This window comes from Pieris rapae, chromosome 20, assembly GCF_905147795.1.
Source record: "Pieris rapae chromosome 20, ilPieRapa1.1, whole genome shotgun sequence".
Lineage (NCBI taxonomy): Eukaryota > Metazoa > Arthropoda > Insecta > Lepidoptera > Pieridae > Pieris > Pieris rapae.
In genome coordinates, this window is record NC_059528.1 from 8,362,161 (window position 1) to 8,381,813 (window position 19,653).

Genomic DNA, 19,653 nt, shown 5'->3' on the forward strand with positions numbered 1-19,653 from the left:
TTTAATTGTTACAATAAATATTTCTTGTTCTTGCTTGAAGTGTCAGACGCACCATTGTTAAGTTATATCAATGTAGTTAATCGTCTTAATGAATGTGTTCATTAAGACGATTAACTACATTGATATAATATAAAATAAATTATACTTTTTTTGTACTTAAACTGTGCTTAAACTTTATTTTGAGATCTTGGTGAATAAAATTTGAGTTGTATGACATCCACTGTTAATCCTTTCGTCTCTGGCATGAAGAAATAGCAAAAGATTGCAGTCTTTAAACATATTCCAGCAAACATGAAAAATAATGTGCTCAATCCTAAAACAAATTTCTTATTTTTAAATATGCATTATTAAAATAATTGATATTCGTACATTAAAACCATCGCTATACACTAACTGAGAAACAAATATTACTTTAACTTCTGTAATTAATATAAACGCCAATTGATGAAATCGGGAGCTTACCTAGTTAGATTTTTGTTATACAGGCGTAAGAAGACATTTTAAAGTAAAAAAAAAATTGTAAACTCGAGAATGGGGTTTTTGAACCAAAACTTACCCAGAGCAGCGACAATAGGATGAAAAATAAATAAAACGAAGAACATTCCAATGAAAGAGTATTCGTAAGACACTATAGTAGCAAAATTCTTTATCTGAAATTAAAAGATTAATTACAACAAAACTAGATTAATTTAAAAGCAGCTCAGACACAATCACAAATTATTAAATAAAATCATTTATTTATTTAAATAATATCATTTGTCTCCCGTTATATCTATGTTATAGGCGACATAGTAGTAGCTAACTCAAGTATAACCAATAAATATAACAAATGATTGTAATAAGTATTTAATTTAATTAGCTGGCAAGGGACCTAAATAAAAATCATTCAATTCCGATCCTTTCTCTAACTATTATTCACTTTATATTATATTCAAATACACTATATGAAGACGCAAATTGTAAATTATTTTTAAAAATAAAGGTTGATGAAGTCACAGACAGTGAGAGGTTAAGCTTACCTCTGGTAAAAATATCTCCGCACTCATGGTAAACGGTATAGTCCCAGCACCCAGTGTGTATACGAAACAAAAGAGGTATATGAAAACGGCCGTCATCCAATTCGGAGCCCAACTGAATTGGATTTGCGTACCGAGAGTTGCTGCGAATATTGATGCTATTATGGACGAGTAAATCATCAGCGGCTGGAAATTAAATTAAGTTTTAAAAGTAGGGGTCATTAGTGCAGGCTGTTAAATTTTTGTATACAATACTGACACCATCCTTAAGAATAAAGATGTAATGTAAAAAAATATGGAAATCTGTCAGAAATGAATTTAACTTAATCCCAACTCAAACGAACTCTGACTAAAACAAATTTCTTGATGGATAAGAAAAATCTGAATCAGAAGAAAAATTTCATTTAAAAGCATTCCCAATTATATCTGCGACAAGATATTTGTCACATTGAAAGATTTCTTCCCTGAATCAGGCCTATTTCTCTTCCTCGAGCACTCGCTAAAATTACAGAAGTAATACATTTTCTTGCAAACAATCAATTTGTGTTCAGACAGTATATCTACAGACGATGCAGGTTAGTTGTCTTAACTAATAATATTAGTTTACAATTAGATGTATTAGTATCTTGATCTCCTCATCAGTTTTCGCCAGTGTTTCCAGGTGTTTGTTGGGTACATGTTGCGTGTTTGTGTCTTTAACACAAAACAGAGGACCGTTTTTGAAGATCAGTGTTAACATAGTTAAAGATTTTTTATTTATTTACACGGAGGCAATTAAATCATAAGTCATCAGTGTATGTAATATGGCAAATAAATTAATTGTTGACTTACCCGCCTACCCAATCTATCCACTAGATAAACAACACACAGAGCTCCGAAAATTGAGACCGCTGCGAATAACACACTGCAAAGAGTAGCAGACATACTGGGAACCGCTTCACTGAATAAAGGTTCTGCATACACTTGAACCACTATTTGACCCTGAAATACTGCTGCGGTATAGAGATTTAGGGATAAAAAGAGAGCACGACGGGTAGACCGGGACTTTTCTGAAACAGGGAAAATAATGTTCACTAGGCACGTTACTCGATGTCATGTATTACCTTTTAAGACTTCTAATGAATGAATTTTAAAAAAGAACAAATTTCTTGTACATTTTCAATTCACGTGTTGATCCTGTCCCCGTGACGAGAGGACGGTATTGACGTATTTGCTATCGCGGCTAATAAATGAACTACCCAGTCTGTTATTCGATAAAAAGTTATTTGAAAAACTGTTTTTCAAGTTACTTTTTAGCTAGTAATTACATACAATTGTAATTTTAATTACAAAATCCGCGAAAGAGCAAAACTAGGCCTGATTCGATCGAGTCAATTCACTGTTGATTTTTATTGTTGCTTTATTAATTCCATTTCAATTTTTATTTAATTAAATTAAAAAAATAAGTATTTTTATTATTATTTAATTGTACGAATATTGTTACATAATGTTATGACCAATAATAATATGGAGTGCGTTCAGGGAACCAAGTTTGGTCTGTGATTTGTCGTTGCGTATATTGTGGTTAAAAGTGAGATCGGTGCCTAAAACCCACTACTCGTTATAATTTAAAGAAATCCATCTAAATTTAATACTGTACGATAATAATTGGTGTCTTTTGTGCTCGCACTTTACCCACATGACGCCCATTAAGTCCGCTAATGACGTACGTTATAAAAAATATAGAGATCACATTTACTTACTTAAAAATTGCCAAGTGCTAAGTTTTTCTCGCTGCTTGGTGGGATCGGGTTGCAATTTTTCTGTTTCAGGTGTATAATCTACAAAATTATTCGTTGCTTTAGTTACTATAAGATACCTATACATACGCTAGTTTTATTTTTAATGACGTCCCGATTGTATAAAACCCAACTAATGATATATTTTTTTTCTTTTCTCGATGTTCTCCCCTGCCATTGTGTCCAGAGACATTTCCATATCGTATATATTAGTAAAACATTTAGAAAAAGAAGAAAATCATACTCATTCGTCATTTCAAGTAAAGAAAAATATACTTAATCCACCTCAGAAAGATTGGATAAATGGAGAAGCTATTTATGCAATTAATTATAGAAACCAATTATGGGCTAAACTGAAAAAAGATATAGTTGTTCAAGCACAATATACTACTACAAGAGACAAGGTCAAAAGAAAGATAAGGAAAACAAAAGATAATTACTTCTCCAACGAATTTGTTAAACACGCTAATAACCCAAAAAAACATGTGAAGTCTAATGAATAAATTGGCTAGTAACAAATTAAACAAAGATTGTACACCTTCAAAACTTATAAAAGACACCAAAGAGTTAACTCAAACAACCGATATTTGTGCAGCTTTTAATACATACTTTTCTACCATAGGGCTGAAACTAGCTAATGAAATACCAACACAATTTCACACTAATTTTACACTAGCACTTCCTCAAAGTCTTAACGCTGAATTATCTAACTTAAGTTCATGCACAACACTTGAAATAAGCAATATAATAAAAACACCAGACACAAATTGCAGTGTACTGGAATAGATGAAATCAATATTAGAACTATTATTAGAACTATCATAGGAATAAAAGGTTGTGCGCTAAAATTATTCAAATCTTATCTATCAAACAAAACCCAGATAGTCAAAATAGGTAATGTTCAATGCTCAGAAATACCAGTAACATGTGGCGTCCCACAAGGGTCTATTCAAATTCAAATTCAAAATTTATTTATTCATGTAGGTAACAATGTACACTTATGAACGTCAAAAAAAGAAATATTAAATGAATTTAATTTTACATTTACTGCCAGTTCTCAAATCAAGGGCGTAGAACGGAAGAGAAGAACTGGCAATAAACTCTCCGCCACTCTTTTTAATCGCCAAGTTTTTTTTTACACAATGCTTGTAAGGAGCTGCAACCACTACACCATGTTCCATATGACATATTGAGTAATAAAGAATAAAATAAAAAAAAAATTAAAAAAAAAAAATTAAAAAAATTAAAAACAAAGATTTGTCCTCTATCAGCAGGAGGCATGGTGAAATAGGAGCACGCACTTACGTACTCGTGAGAACAACACGCAATATTAGGTAACGCTATACTAGGTCCACTGTTATTTTTAATATATATTAATAACATTCACGAGCTCGGTTTACATGGCCAAATCACTCTCTACGCTGATGACACCTGCTTATTTTATTTCGGTATAAATACCAAGACTATGGTTTCTCAAGCTCAGTTAGACCTAAATTCTCTATATTCTTGGTTTCAACAAAATCTGCTAACCATAAATATCTTAAAATTATATTATGTAATATTCAGAGCAAAAAATAAAATCAGGAATGATTTTATTATCAGAATCTTTCAACCGTTAAAAGTTTAAGACGTTGAAATCACTAAGAAAAAATGGAAAAAAATATCTGGATCTTAGAATAGATACATATTTAAAGTGGAACTTTCATATATCACACATAATTACCAAACCAAAATCACTTATAGTCAGATTTTGGTCAATATCAAAATGTAATCCGTACGGCATACATTCCAGGAATTAATGTACACTGGACATGTAGCACTTTTAATTTTTATTGAATAAAGAATTTTTGAAATTGAATTGAATCCGTACGGCATTTTATTTATAATTGTTTAGTCAAGTCACATTTCATATATCTAATTTAAATATGGGGTACGGGATGTAAAAACATAATTTCTAACTTACAAACACTACAAAATAAATAAATAAAATCATTATTTAGATACAATTTTTTAACACAGACTATTAAAATCTACCAAGAAACCAAAATTATGACGATTAAACAACTACAGTAATACCCCGGACTTACGCGATAGGTGGGACTGAGCGCTATCCGCGTAAGTCGAATTCGCGTAAGTCGGGGTACAAATTTTCATATAAAGGCATACAAAGTATGTTTAATTGGGACTGGAGACTAAATAAAACAATAATTTAGGAAATAATTAATATCTCATTCTAGATAATATGACAAACTATATTAAAAGAGTGTATAAACGCAATCCGAAGATAGTTTGATGTAGAAGGTTTCATAAATTGTAATTACAAAGTCGTTTTCTTCTCCCGTATAATATCTCCTCGTAGCATCCTAGTAATTTTTTAATTCCATGTTTTGTAACAAAAATGCGCTCTTCATTGGAGTCTATGCTTTCCCAAATTGTTAACCCCTTTTTCAATCGAACTGAGGGCTTCTGTCAAGTTTCCAACTGTCATTTGATCTTCCAATTGAACTGGATCCAAAGAATCATGATTATCAATTTCTTCCTCTTGTTCACGCATTGATATGAGCTCATCATTTGTGACCTCCTCATTGTGTGAATCCACAAGCTCTTGAACATCATCACTATCCTACAAAGTTTACATCACTACACGTCTGTGTCTGTTATAAACTGAACGAATAATAATGCGGGCGGGGGCCGGGGGGAGTCAGAAACAAACGCCGCCGCTTGACTTTTACTGCGCGGCGTTCAAACAAAAAACGAATAGACGAGAAAATTAAATCGCGTAACTCCGAATTCGCGTAAGTCGAGGTAGCGTAAGTCGGGGTATTACTGTATATGTTTATAGCACCTGTATCTTAATTAAGAAAAAAATTAAATAACTCTCTCCATAGTTGCTTACCATTAAAAAAAAATCAAGTACACAACTACACGCAATACTCGTCGAGCGAGTTTGCTTATCTTGCCGAAGCCGCGTACAAATTATTTGAAGAAATCTATTAGGTGTGCAATTATTTAATCAAATACCATCTCAAATTCGCAATATTGGAGTGTTTGACAAATTGAAAAAGGCAGTAAAGATACTTGTTAGAATGAACACAGTTGATTAAAATTGAGACGGCTAATGGCGACGTTTATCTCGCTCGTATATAATATACATATTAATATTAAGTTTCTCATGTAAATAAAATATTTTTATGTAATGAGAAATAAAGTTCTTTAAACATTTACTTACTAATCTTTGAAGCGAGCTCTTTCTTATTTACCAGACAAAATTGAGACTTACCGTCTAAATCAGGATTGAGAGCGCGATTGATGTTATCAATTTCCTCTTGAACCTCCTTACTGTCAACTGTCACACTTCTATAGTAGGCTATTACGACAGCGGCTTCCTGCAAAATAAAAGGTACCATAGGTGCAATTATTTTGTATGTAAAATAATTTAATGTTTCGAGTGAAGTATTTTTTTTCTTTAGTTAAACGAGAAAAATGTCTTTAATTTTTTTTTATATATCTTTTATATCACTCTAGTTAGCGTAGTATAAATCCCACCTTTTGCAAACCCTTTTTCATAAGATATAATGGTGATTCTCGCAAAAAAAACTTCATCAGAGTTCCCATAACGCTGATGGTTAGACAGGTGTAGTTCATCGTGTGGTAGTCCAAGCTTCCGAGGAAATAGCTTACCATCGATCCCACAGGAAAGAGCACTAACGCTCCAGAGGTTAATGAACCTAAATTTTTGAATTTTTACAATTATGATCAGACATGTTTGAATTAACACATTGAATGTTAATTGAATTAATTGAATGTTAATGCTTAAACAATGGATACAAAGTAATAGCCGGAAACCAAATCTTTTTATGGCGAATTTAGGGTAAGTAAAAAAGAATGTTTGAAAATATTTATGAACATATAAATATTTTTTTAAAACCAAACATTTTTCGGACCCGAGTGGTCGGCTGTAAGTCGACTCGTTGGATCAAGAGATTGGCAATGGTTTAAAAAAATGAATGGGATGCACGAACGGATCCGAGTGGGAGGCACCACTTATATGACCCAGCTCCACTCGAATCTGAGCACTGAATGTGTTAGGAACAAGAAATGGTTAGCTAATCTTTTGTACATGTAAGTGCTATTTTTTTAACTTCAGATGAGCCTTTTACTCGTTTGCCACTTGATTTATAAAACAAAACAATAAATTTAACGAAACATTGTTAAACTAAAAAAAGTTTTGAAGCCTGCCTCAGATTGAAGTGATTATTAGGTTACCTCGAATGCTCTCCTGACTAAATTCTCCAATAAACACTGGTACTGCAAGGTACATGCAGGTTGACAAGCCAGTTATGAAGAAACCAATTAGGATCGTTATTACGTATTTAAATGAACATATGATCGTCCAACCAATCTGAAATGGTAATTGTATTGAATATAATATTTAATTAATTATTTTGTGAACAGGCATAATGAGGAACTTCTTTTACAAGTTAATAAGCTCCTTTAGTTTTAGCCAAATTAGTCAAATTATCTAAAGCAGGCGTAGAAAACTTATTTACTATCAGTACCTAGGAATAGAACAAAAAGTTTGAGATAATGCAGGTAACATAGCTTGTACTTACTATTACTACTTACTTGTACTTACCACTTGACTCAATGATATACCTATGAGAGTATATTTCCGCCCAAATGTGTCAAAAAGCTTTCCTGTTAAGGGAATTGTACAAAGTGCCCCGATGGGCGGTAAGCTTCCAAGTAGAGATATTTCTGTCTCTGTCATTACTCTGTTCAGAGTTGTATTTTCTGAAGCGAAAACTTTGATCATAGCCGATGGCCAACAGAAGACGATACCGGTGGAAAAACAGAGGAGACTCACTGAAAATTAATGTAATTTATTTTATTGTTGTTTTTAATAACACTGTTTTGTATCAACTTGATTTCGTTGGTCGTGTCCGCATGTTACGGGACGTCAAAGCTGAGTAACTCAGATTTTTTTCTGACGGCGGTAACGCTATTTACAATAATAACGTCAGGGCCTGTGGTGCATAATTTGAACTGATTTAAGTATGTTTCTTGGTAGTGTTTATTTTGGATAGCATTCACTCGTTTTATTTGATGCTGATTCTTGTAAATACTGAAATAAAAATAAATGAAAATCCATACATGTGACCAAATTAAAATTCCACTAAAGAGCACTCCACTACCACTTTCTTTTGTTATACATACGGCCAGATTTTTCGCTTCATTCAAGTATTTTAATACCAAATTAATTATCCTAAAAATTTGTTCTATTGTATAAACATAACAAAGTTGTGTAAGAGAATAGCAAAGTAAATAAAACTGAAAAAAAAAACACTTATTGATTTATTACTTAAAAAAAGTTTTTGCTAACATTTCTGACGATAGCGATATTCTATACTATTAAATAACAAGGTTATATTGACATGTGCTGATCGAACCTTCGTATTTGAATAATCTTTGTGAAGAACATGAATAATAAATATAATTCAATCGTATATGATATTTATTATTTAATAATTTCAGTGATATAGGTATGCCGTTAACGCCAAAGTTTTACTTCAATCGCGCTAGGTTACACGCACACATTTTTTGTATGTATGTCAACTTGTTTGTATCATGTTTGTTCTAATTTTGTGGTCCAAATAAAATATACTACTAACCAAAATAAGTGCCGATTTTGTGCACAAAACGGAAAACTATAAAGCTTCGAGGTTGTGGCGGCAAATACAAATAGGTATACGACCGCCACTTTGTCATGAACGTCCCTTGGGGGGAACTCGGTAGTGTCCGGAAGTCGACGCGACATCATTACACTACTATTACACTACGCGATATTCAGCAAGTAAGCAAGTATGCACCGCCGAACCCATTCGGTCAGTCTAATTAGACAGGCTAACTTGCTAACTCTTATTACATTATGCTAAATCTTAGTAAGGCAGTCTGAATACCGCGTAGTGTAATAAACCCTTATATTGACGCGACTAGGAGCTAAGTGGCGCAAACCGCCATTACTATACCAATATTCATTACTCGATACTCATGTATTAATTACTGTGCATCTCCTAATATTCTAATTGTAAGTCTGAGTTCTAATTGTAAGTTTCATTATCGACTGTGTGACTGTGACCCTAGACGTGGTCTAGGGTCAAGGCTCGATCGCTGTCCTTAGTGACATTTAACGCAAACGGTTTCAAGCCGCAGGCAGATTTGGTCCGAGATTTTCTCGTTCGTCACCAAATAGATATTTTCCTAGTACAGGAATCGTATCTCAAGCCCAGCGTTCGCGCGTCTACTATAGACGTGCGCTTCACTACTCGCCGCTAGACCCGCCCTCCCTAACAAACATAGAGTGCGCTGTCTTACGCGTGGCTATGACCGGTCATCACCTAACCTAACACCCTAGAGAAGAGGTACAAGTTCATTGTCGACTGGCAGAAGCTAGACGAGGCCCTCAAGCCCGTCGAAACCTCTGACCTCTCCAATATCCCCGACAATTTAGTCTCGACCGCTGACGCGTTAGATGCGATCTCCTCGGTCACAAATTACATTCAAACCAAGGTCGCCGAATCGTCCCGAAAGGTTCCAGATGACTTCACTCAACGCTGGGCGTCTCCGGACGCGAGGCGTCTGTTGACCGAGAAGAACGCGGCGACTCGCGCCTTTGCCAGGGCGCTGACCGACGATAACCGCGCCTTGCAGCGCCGAGTCAAAGAGCACATGCGTGAAATAAGAAACATACGCTGGGACCGTCTTACCAGCGAATTGTCACCTTCGCACACAGCCTATCAAAACTCTAATCAAGAGTTCAGTGCCTCGTAAATCACCAGGTCTCGACGCCATCTCGAAGAAGGTACCCCGGTGCCTCCTGCCCCATCTGATATGCGTGTTATTGGCCATATTTTTTTTTTATATAGAACCGGGGGCAAACGCAGGAGGCTCATCTGATGTTAAGTGATACCGCCGCCTGGACACTCAATATTCAATTGCCTACTGGAAACAGTACCTTCCCGGCGCAGTGGAAAGAGGCCATTGTCATGGTATTCACGATAGAGAAAAAGCACCTTCTAGACTTTGGCCTACAAAAGGGGCTCATTCCCGATAAGCTGTTTGGCTTTAGGCCAGCCCACTCGTGCGTCCATCAAGTCCATCGGATCACGAAGCACATCCTCTCCGGGATGAACAGCTCCCTGAAACCGAGAGCCACGGTTGCACTCTTCTTCGACATAGCGAAGGCTTTCGACAAGGTGTGGCACAAAGGCTTGGTTTACAAGCTCTACCTCCTTCAAGTGCCACTAAGACTCGTGCGTATCGTATACGACTTCTTGTCTGACCGTTCAATGCGCGTAGAAGGAACGTTATCGTGTCCTCGACCAATCATCCATCGTTCGGAAAAGACGAAGTATTTCCAAAACGATTAGTACGTTAATTGCGTAGAACGGCTTTCTTAAATTAATAATAAGTAATTAATTAGTTTCATGGTTGATAATTTCAAAAAATTGAATTTATTTAATTTTTCACATCTTTCGTAAAATAATTTGAATGGTGTCTACAGTTTAAATGACCCAGGTTGTTACAATTATTATAATAATTTGGTGAAGTTACCAACAATTTACCACAATCCAATTTATATGTTAATGCAATCATAGGAGTAATCTAAATTAATTAAGGAAATAATGTTTTGTATAACTTGTGCCTGAAGTTTCTATTAAATATAAAATGTTAGCTGAGTGTTTTTACACGTATTGGACACCTTATGAAAGCCAATGCTGCAGGTGTAATGACCAATTACAAAAATACTTCCTTTGGTTTTATTCCTTACCAATAAAACACGACGAGACCTGATTTATTACCCCCATTTTTGTTTTTGTTTTACCACTACGACTAACAATTTGTGGGAGTCGTAGGTGTTGTGTGACTTCTCTTCGTGATGACGTGTTATCTTCAGGGATCACAATTAAAGAACTTTGATAACAGTTTTTTTCTCGACACTAATAATCTATATAATAAAGTAGTAGTAGCGTAGGATTATGTTCGCGCAGCAAGCAAGCGTGCGTCTGCTGTGAGGGTGCGAGACGGACTTGGAACGCGCTTACTTGGTACGACACAAGAACGATGCGACTACACACAACCTATAAGCTTGTTTCATATTGTCATTATTGTTATGTGTTAATGTTTGCGTTGCGTGTATTTAGTATGTAATGTATATTTATTATAGAATCTAAATATACTATATATTTATATCGTTATTTTTTATATTTATGAATTTATTAAAATATAATTCCTTAATTCCTCGCGGCTCTCGCTTTATCGCCAATATCCCCTGTATATTTTCAAAGAATATTGTCGAATAAATAACACTGTTTCACATATTATATCCCGTTCCGTCACCACCATCAAATCATTTAACTAAACTTGGCGATTAAAAAGAGTGGCGGAGAGTTTATTGTTAGTTCTTCTCTTCCGTTCTACACCCTTGATAAGCAAGCTAGCAAACCACAAAAAACTAATAACAAACAATAATAATATTAAGAGTAGGATTGAGCATACGATAGGTTTATACATTTGTAATTTTATTAACTTGCGAATTTTATTGAATTTTAAAGAATTCATTAATAATTAATTAATTTAAAAAATTCTACTTCACGCACGTATACATTTATGCGATTATAAGTACCTATAAAGACTAGGTCACACAATTAAATTTTATGAAATCGACCTTAGAACATATTTTTATTTGGTTATGTTGATATAACAATTACATACTCTTTTTTCTTTGATCGAAGTGTCAGACGTATTCAATTGTCAATTGTCACTATTAAAAAAAAGTCACAATATATTTTGGTATTTATTAGAAAAACTTAATTTAGTACTTAAACTTTATTTTGAGATCTTGGCGAATAAAATTTGTGTTGTATCACATCCACTGTTAATCCTTTCGTCTCTGGCATGAAGAAATAGCAAAAGATTGCAGTCATTAAACATACTCCAGCAAACATGAAAAATAATGTGGCCAACCCTAAAAACAGAGTTCTTCTTTTTAAAATATACAATATTTAAATAATAAATCCCTTAAAATAATTGATATTTGTACATTAAAACCATAGAATAACTGAGAATCAAATATTACTTTAACTTCTGTAACGAACATAAACGCAAATTCATGAATTTAGTTTACCTAATTAATTTTTTCCTTATACAGGCGTATGCCAAAGACATTTAAAAGTAAAAATATAATTGAAAAAAAAAAAACATTAATGATAAACATTGTAAACTCTAGCATGGGTTTTTGCAGTGGAACTTCTTAAGGCGCATGAGGGTCAACTATTAGCACCACAAAGAAGTGTCAGCGTTTTGTCGCAAAAAAAGGAGAGAGCGATTGAGAGAGAGTGGGAACGGCCGAACGTAGCTTGAAGCAAAGGGCCATGGAGAGAGAGAGAGTACTAATTGAGTAAGATCGAGGAGAGAGTGTGATCGCATTACACACTGTGTGTGTCATGGAGCGATAGGAAAAAGATATAGGTAACATCTATAGTATGAAAGATAGGGAGAGAGCGAGAGTCAGACAAGCAAGAAAGATCAAATAAAATATACGCTATTGGTTAGTAGTTATATATTAGAACTTTAGACTGCATTACGTCTGGTAGTAAACGCAGATTTTTCATTTATTTATATTATCGATAGCACATATACAGTGTGAATATAAACATTTGTATATCTATTTACATGGAGTGATCATATACGTGGTACATGATCCTCTACTGGGGCTTTTACCTTTTTAATAATTAATTTACAAAGAAGTTTCACTTTTGCCATTTTTTTAACAAAAACTTACCCAGTGCAGCGACAAGAGGATGAAAAATGAATAGAATACAGAAACATCCAAGGTAAGAATATTCGAAAGAGACTATGGTAGCGAAATTCTTTATCTGAAATTAAAAGATTAATTACAACAAATCTAGAATAATTTAAAGCAGATCGGTCCATAAAATTAAAAAAAAAGCAGATCGGATACACAGACCATGAAATTAAATCATCTATTTATTCAATAAAGCAGCTTTTGAAATTCTGTCACTGGCAATTTATTTTTAAATTTCGAACATGAATTTAAGAAAAAAATATTAGTATTGTCTTTTATTTCCATAACTTTTACACATTTAAAGAAAATACTTTTTTAACGGATTGAAGTTATGTATTATTGTAAGAAACTTCGGATAAATTTAAAATTATGTTTAAATAATTATAAGTTTACAATAATACACAACTTCAATCATCTTAAAGCAATAAGGCTTAAGAGATCGCGAATCCCGCGCGTGTTGAAGCGGTACGCGAATAACCGACACCGTGATATCCTCTTTACAGAATAAATAATTATCGATATTGAAGAGAAGTACAATAAACAGAATGAAAAATAGAAGATTGCAGATCATCCATCATCAGTAATGGAATGCCTTATTACGGGCCAACAGAGGTTCATTTTTATTGAAAAGTGTCTGTGATTGGCCTTCCTTCAGTCCCGATGTTAATCCTTTGTAAATTTTTTTTAATCAATTTTATTCTTTCTATTCAGTACTTTAGTTTTTATCTATATATACATAATTTTGGGACCGACTACACGTATGTGATAGGCGACATATATGTATATGAAACCGTATTTCAGTACACTTGAGTAGCTAAGTCAAACAACAAGGCACCGGAATAAAATCATTCACTTCTGATCCTTATTGAAAATAATTTACGAAAGACACAATGAGGGGTTGAAGCTTACCTCTGGTAAGAATATCTCCGCACTCACGGTAAAGGGTACAGTCCCAGCACCCAGTGCGTATGCGAAACAGAAGAGGTAAATGAAAACTGCTGTCATCCAATTCGGAGCCCAACTGAATTGGATTTGCGTACCGAGAGTTGCTGCGAATATTGATGCTATTATTGACGAGTAAATCATTAGCGGCTGGAAATTAATGAATTAAATTAAGTTTTGAAATGTATTTTGTGGTCATCGTCGCTAATGTTTGTATTAACATGAAAACTATGGAAATCTGGTCAAAATAAAAGCAACTTAATTTATTAACATGAAAAAAAATCCCCTGAAAATTTACTCGATATTGTGAACGTTTATTTTTGATTAATAATATGGCTTTTCTAGTCCTTCTTTGTGATTTGTAAGAAATTAAAGTAGTATTAGTTCTTTTACGCCTAATTCTGCGCCAGATGCGCCATTTCATAAAAGAAACATTGCTGCACCAATTTCCTATATCTGCGATCTTAGTATTGACAAGATATCTTCCTGAATCAGGCAATAAAATAATAACTACCGTCCCATTTCTCTTCCTCGAAACCTCACTAAGATTACACTATACAATACATAAACAGACAATAGATCTACAGAAGGTGCTACTACTGGATAAATGGACTTTCTACGTGCGCATTTAACATTTGCTCGAACGGTGAAGGAAAACATCGTGAGGAAACCGACATGTCTTAGACCCAAAAAGTCGACGACGTGTGTCAGGCACTGAAGGCTGATCACCTACTTGCCTTTTACATTTAAAAATTGGTTATGAAACAGATTCCGAAAACTAAGGCCAAGACCTGAAGAGGTTGTAGTGTCACTGATTTATTATTATTTAAATTTAGATGAAAGGCAAAGGTGTAATAGTGTTATTCTTGATCTACCCATAAGCTTTCGACGCTGTTTTCTGTTTCTCTATTATCTATCTATTATATCTATTTAGATTAACGGAGCTGAATATTAACTAATAATATAAGTTATATATAATATGGCGAAAAAATTATTTGTTGACTTACCCGCCTACCCAATCTATCCACTAGATAAACAACACACAGAGCTCCGAAAATTGTAACCGCTGCGAATAACACACTGCAAAGAGTAGCAGACATACTGGGAACCGCTTCACTGAATAAAGGTTCTGCATACACTTGAACCACTATTTGACCCTGGAATACTGCTGCGGTATAGAGAATTAGGGATAAAAAGAGAGCACGACGGGTAGACCGGGATTTTTCTGAAACAGGGAAAATAATGTTCACTAGGCATGTTACTCGATGTTATGTATTACCTTTTAAGACTTCTAATGAATGAATTTTAATCGAAGATCTTTTTTATTATCAATTCTTGTGTTCACCTCGATCCGGTGTAACTATTACAATTTGATTTGCAATAGTTACACCGGCCTGAGTTAAATAAATAAATTATGCTAATCAAACATCTTCATTTAATTCAAATATAGGAATACATATCGAATGAGAATTCTCGTCAAGAACATGTTTTTTGTCATCATCTTATCTATGAAGCCTCAATCTCTTTTCTTTCGCCTCAATCTTTCAATTGGTTTGAAATGTTTTACGTGCAATTTAATTAGTTTAATAATATAGTGTATATGTCACTGGCTTTAATATATAAGCAGATTATTTAAATATGTAGACAGAAAATAGCCTAACGTTAACATAAAAAAGTAACTTAAATAAACAACTGTTACGAGTACATATATACTGTTATCGGGTTCCTTAATAAGACTGCTATGGTAACATTTATAGAAACGACACCGATTTTTTAATGTTACATATTATAATTTTATTATATTATTCCGTTTAAATGTACATCTAAAAATATAGAGATTGCATTAACTTACTCAAAAATTGCCAAGTGCTAAGTTTTTCTCGCTGCTTGGTAGGATCTGGTTGCAATTTTTCTGTTTCAGGTGTCGAATCTACAAAATTATTCGTTGCTTTAGTTACTATAAGATCTTTTATAAGTTCGCGAAGTGTGCGAAACACCAACAGTTCACTAGAATAATATTATGTATGTGTGAATAGGTGTAATTAGTATTTAAGATAATGTTATTGAATAATAAATCAGACTTTAATTTTGCTCTGTCTTATTCATTTCTCGCTTCCTCTCAAAGTGGCGAAGACTCCTTCAAAAGATGAATCCCACCACCTCGAACCTTTGATCCTACCCGTAGGTCACCATCTTATCTTAGTTTTCTTGGAACAGGCATCCCGTACTAATTTTTATATTTATATATTCACTATTTATGTGTAAGGGTACGTCTGTAGTGCTTAGGGATCCGTAGGGTTGTTGGGTTCTTATATATTTGTCTCAGAGTCCTCTAATATATTTAGTCATCTAGTGCAACTTGCTCAAACATCCATATGTATATGGATGTTCAGACATTATACAGTTACTCATGACATTCAATACATATAAATTTTAAACAGATTTCACAGTCCACTGGGTAGTAAGCTGTACACCGATTATACGTATGGTAGGTACTTAAATACCTACCTATCTAAATACGTTAGGTAAATGTAGGTTTCAAGTATTCGTTCATCGTTAACTGTACATGGAAGCAGCACAAAAAGTTTTAAATAGCCAACCAATAAACTCTCTTTTTTATTTTATTTATATATTAATTTTTATAATATTTTTCTTTCAGGCGAACTCTTTCTTAATTACCAGAAATAATTTGAGCAGTAGGCTTACCGTCTAAGTCGGGGTTAAGAGCACGTTTGATGTTTTCAATTTCCCCTTGAACCTCCTTACTGTTAACTGTTGCACTTCTATAATATGCTATTACAACGGCGGCTTCCTGTTAAATATACATATGTATATAATAGTATAGTACTATAGGTACAAGTATTGTTTGTTTGTAAAATAATTTAACGTTTCCACTGAAGTAATTTTTTCTTTAGCTAAGAGAAATTGTCATTAAATTTTGTTTAATACATACAGTAAAACTCTATACAGTGTAGTATAAATCCCACCTTTTCCAAACCCTTTTTCATAAGATATAAAGGTGATTCTCGTAAATAAAACATAATCAGAGTTCCCACAGTGCTGATGGTGAGACAGGTGTAGTTCATCGTGTGGTAGTCCAAGCTTCCGAGGAGATAGCTCACCATCGATCCCACAGGAAAGAGCACTAACGCTCCAGAGGTCAATGAACCTGAATTGTCGAATTTATACAAATCTGTTTAGTCATTCTTAGTACTTTTAGGGCCTGTTTGACAATGTATGTGTAAAGTACGAAATAGCTATGAAACACATAAATTATTTCAAAGATAAAAGTAATAATATACTTCCGAATAAGATACTTCGCGTGACAATTAGCCCTATCTGACAGTCGCGAAACGCAAAAATACTGTTTATCCTACCAAATAAATAGCATACAAGCAATACAATAGCAAGTAATAAATAGCTTATTTGTGAAACATGTTTTAACTTTCTTTCCCCTTTTCTATCAACCCTTTCTTGTTTTAATTCATTAGAATTAAAACGTAAGTACGGTTGGCTAATCTTCTGTATGGGTAGTATTTCATTATAATTTCATTTTCAATTCATTCAATTATTCAGATGCGGTTTTCACTTGTTTGCCATCTGATTTATCAGTATAACAAAGCAATAAATGTTCCGAAACATTGTTGAACTAAAAATATTTTTATTATTAGGTTACCTCGAATGCTCTCCTGACTAAACTCTCCGATGAACACCGGTACTGCAAGGTACATGCAGGTTGATAAGCCAGTTATGAAGAAACCAATTAGGATCGCTACTACGTATTGAAATGAACATATTATGGCCCAACCAATCTGAAATGGTAATTGTATTGAATATAATATTTAATTATTTCGTTTTTTTACAGAACAGGGGGCAAACGGGCAGGAGGCTCACTCGATGTTAAGTGATACCGCTGCCCACTCTCAATGCCAGAGGGCTCGGGAGTGCGTTGCCGGCCTTTTAAGAATTGGTACGCTCTTTTCTTGAAGGACCCTAAGTCGTGAGCAGGCATAATGAGGAACTTCTTATACAAGTTAATAAGCTCCTTTAGTTTTAGCCAAATTAGTCAAATTATCTAAAGCAGGCGTAGAAAACTTATTTACTATCAGTACCTAGGAATTGAACAAAAAGTTTAACATAATGCAGGTAACATAGGTTGTACTTACTAGTACTATTTACTTGTACTTACCACTTGACTCAATGATATTCCTATGAGAGTATATTTCCGCCCTAAGGTGTCAAAAAGCTTTCCTGTCAAGGGAATTGTACAAAGTGCCCCGATGGGCGGTAAGCTTCCAAGTAGAGATATTTCTGTCTCTGTCATTACTCTGTTCAAAGTTGTATTTTCTGAAGCGAAAACTTTGATCATAGCCGATGGCCAACAGAAAACGATACCGGTGGATAAACAGAGGAAACTCACTGAAAATGAATGTAATTATATTTATATAGTATGTATCTCCTTGATTTCGCTGGTCCGCATGTTATGGGCACGGCAACCCTTTTTATTTATTTTTTTATGAACATCAATTTGTTTGTAAAATGCCTTTGTCCCAATTTTGTGGTCCAAATAAAAAAATACGATTAAACTCAAACTCAAAAATAACTATATTCATATAGGTAAACATGTACACTTATGAACGTCAAATAAAACAAATTAAATTAATTGTAAATTTACATTTACAACCAGTTCGCAAGTCAAGGGCGTAGAGCGGGTAAGAAGAACTGGCAAGAAACTTTCCGCCACTCTTTTCAATCGCCAAGTTTTTAATACAAATTGTTTGAACTGGAGCAAATCAATCCCAAGGATTAGGATCATTTAAGTGTTCGTCACATTTATAAAAGGCTTTATTAATTAATTTACTTTTAACGAGGGCTTTGAATTTCCATATAAGAAGGTTTATCTTCTGGAGCCTGGTTGGTCGCACACTGAAATTAGTTCTATTACGCGTATTATACTGGTGAAACTACATAAGTGACGAGTTTGTGCGGTAAACTGTAAACTATAAAGATGAATCGTGCGCATGCAAATAAATACTATTGCGCTTGAGTTGTGCCTGAACTTACAATAAAATATATAATGTTAGCTCAGCTTTTTTTACATTGGTAATGGACACCTTATGGCAGCCAATGATTGAGGCTACCGATGACTCAGATGAGGCTACCAATTAAAAAAATATTTCCGATGAGGTATTCCTTACCAATAACACAAGACAGGACCTGATTTATCACCCCCATTTTTGTTTTTTCCACCACTACGACTACTCATTAAAACGACTGAATGAAAAATAAAACACAATTTGGAATTTCGATGTAAGATAAGCTTTAATGTTATATTAATTGAGATCATAAGATTATGCTTTGTTTGCAAAGTTTACAATAAAAAATCGACGTCACGAAATAATATAAGCATTAGCTTAGTATGACGTATGGAATGAAACATACAATAATTTAAGATTAATTTATTCCCAAAATAACATACATTAAACAGTGCATAATATAATATTATATACAATAAAATAAAATAAAATATGTATATAATTATGGAACATCCATTCGACTCCATTTTTCCCAGCTAGTCCTAAAACCTGAATTAAGAAATGCTAATTACATCCTATCATAGCTTTGTTATTGAGTAAGCCCACAACGAAAATCATAATAAATCATTGACCGAAAATTTTCTCGCTTTTGGTTCATTTTCATGTGTAACAAGAGTTTTAAGTTTGCTGCTAATTCAGCAAAACAAATGACAAATGAATGCAATATACGACTTACATAAGATTTCCAAAGAGTTCTAAAATTGAAATTCAAAAAAGTTTTTCTAACTGGCCAGTTCTAAACATTTTCAGTGTTGTATAACAAGAAAAACATCCTGTGGAACGACCTCCATACCTGGTCACACCTGGAACTGGGTGAAGCGAGAGCCGCGTGTAATTTTAAATTGCCTATAAATCTTTAAAGAATATTATCGAATTAGGGGCGCCTGTTTTTGACGCCCAGTGTATATATAACTTTGAAAAGGAGGAGCTTGTTACGCGTAAATTCAAAAAGA

General features: G+C 33.9%; 1 protein-coding gene across 3 annotated transcripts; it reads right to left on the bottom strand.

Annotated features, from left to right (window-relative positions):
- Positions 1–167: 167 nt before the first annotated feature.
- LOC110998730 (facilitated trehalose transporter Tret1-like) lies at positions 168–18,887 on the bottom strand. 3 transcript variants are annotated; one of them, XM_045632732.1, is made up of 10 exons: positions 18,803–18,887; positions 17,794–18,023; positions 17,281–17,416; positions 16,592–16,773; positions 16,311–16,416; positions 15,457–15,534; positions 1,848–2,065; positions 1,020–1,202; positions 557–650; positions 168–313 (listed from the first exon to the last, which is right to left on the bottom strand). In XM_045632732.1, exons 1-10 carry the CDS (start codon positions 18,837–18,839, stop codon positions 168–170), a joined length of 1,410 nt encoding a protein of 469 aa, XP_045488688.1. In that variant the 5' UTR covers positions 18,840–18,887. The 3 variants fall into 3 exon arrangements, with proteins under 3 accessions (XP_045488688.1, XP_045488689.1, XP_045488687.1); XM_045632733.1 differs by lacking the exons at positions 15,457–15,534; positions 16,311–16,416; positions 16,592–16,773; ... (1 more) ...; positions 17,794–18,023; positions 18,803–18,887 and adding exons at positions 2,759–2,836; positions 6,075–6,180; positions 6,341–6,522; ... (1 more) ...; positions 7,431–7,660; positions 10,626–10,870; XM_045632731.1 differs by lacking the exons at positions 168–313; positions 557–650; positions 1,020–1,202; positions 1,848–2,065 and adding exons at positions 11,648–11,822; positions 12,639–12,732; positions 13,572–13,754; positions 14,612–14,829.
- Between the last annotated feature and the right edge of the window lie 766 nt (positions 18,888–19,653).

Bases quoted from the DNA above. Each gene is read 5' to 3' on its own strand.
- LOC110998730 (XM_045632732.1), bottom strand. From the start codon at position 18,839: ATGGGGGTGATAAATCAGGTCCTGTCTTGTGTTATTG. The intron at 15,535-16,310 runs GTAAGCCTACTG...ATAATTTTGTAG, and splicing joins TCTTAACCCCGACTTAGACG to ATTCGACACCTGAAACAGAA. The intron at 314-556 runs GTAAGTTTTGGT...AATTTGTTTTAG, and splicing joins TCCTATTGTCGCTGCTCTGG to GATTGAGCACATTATTTTTC.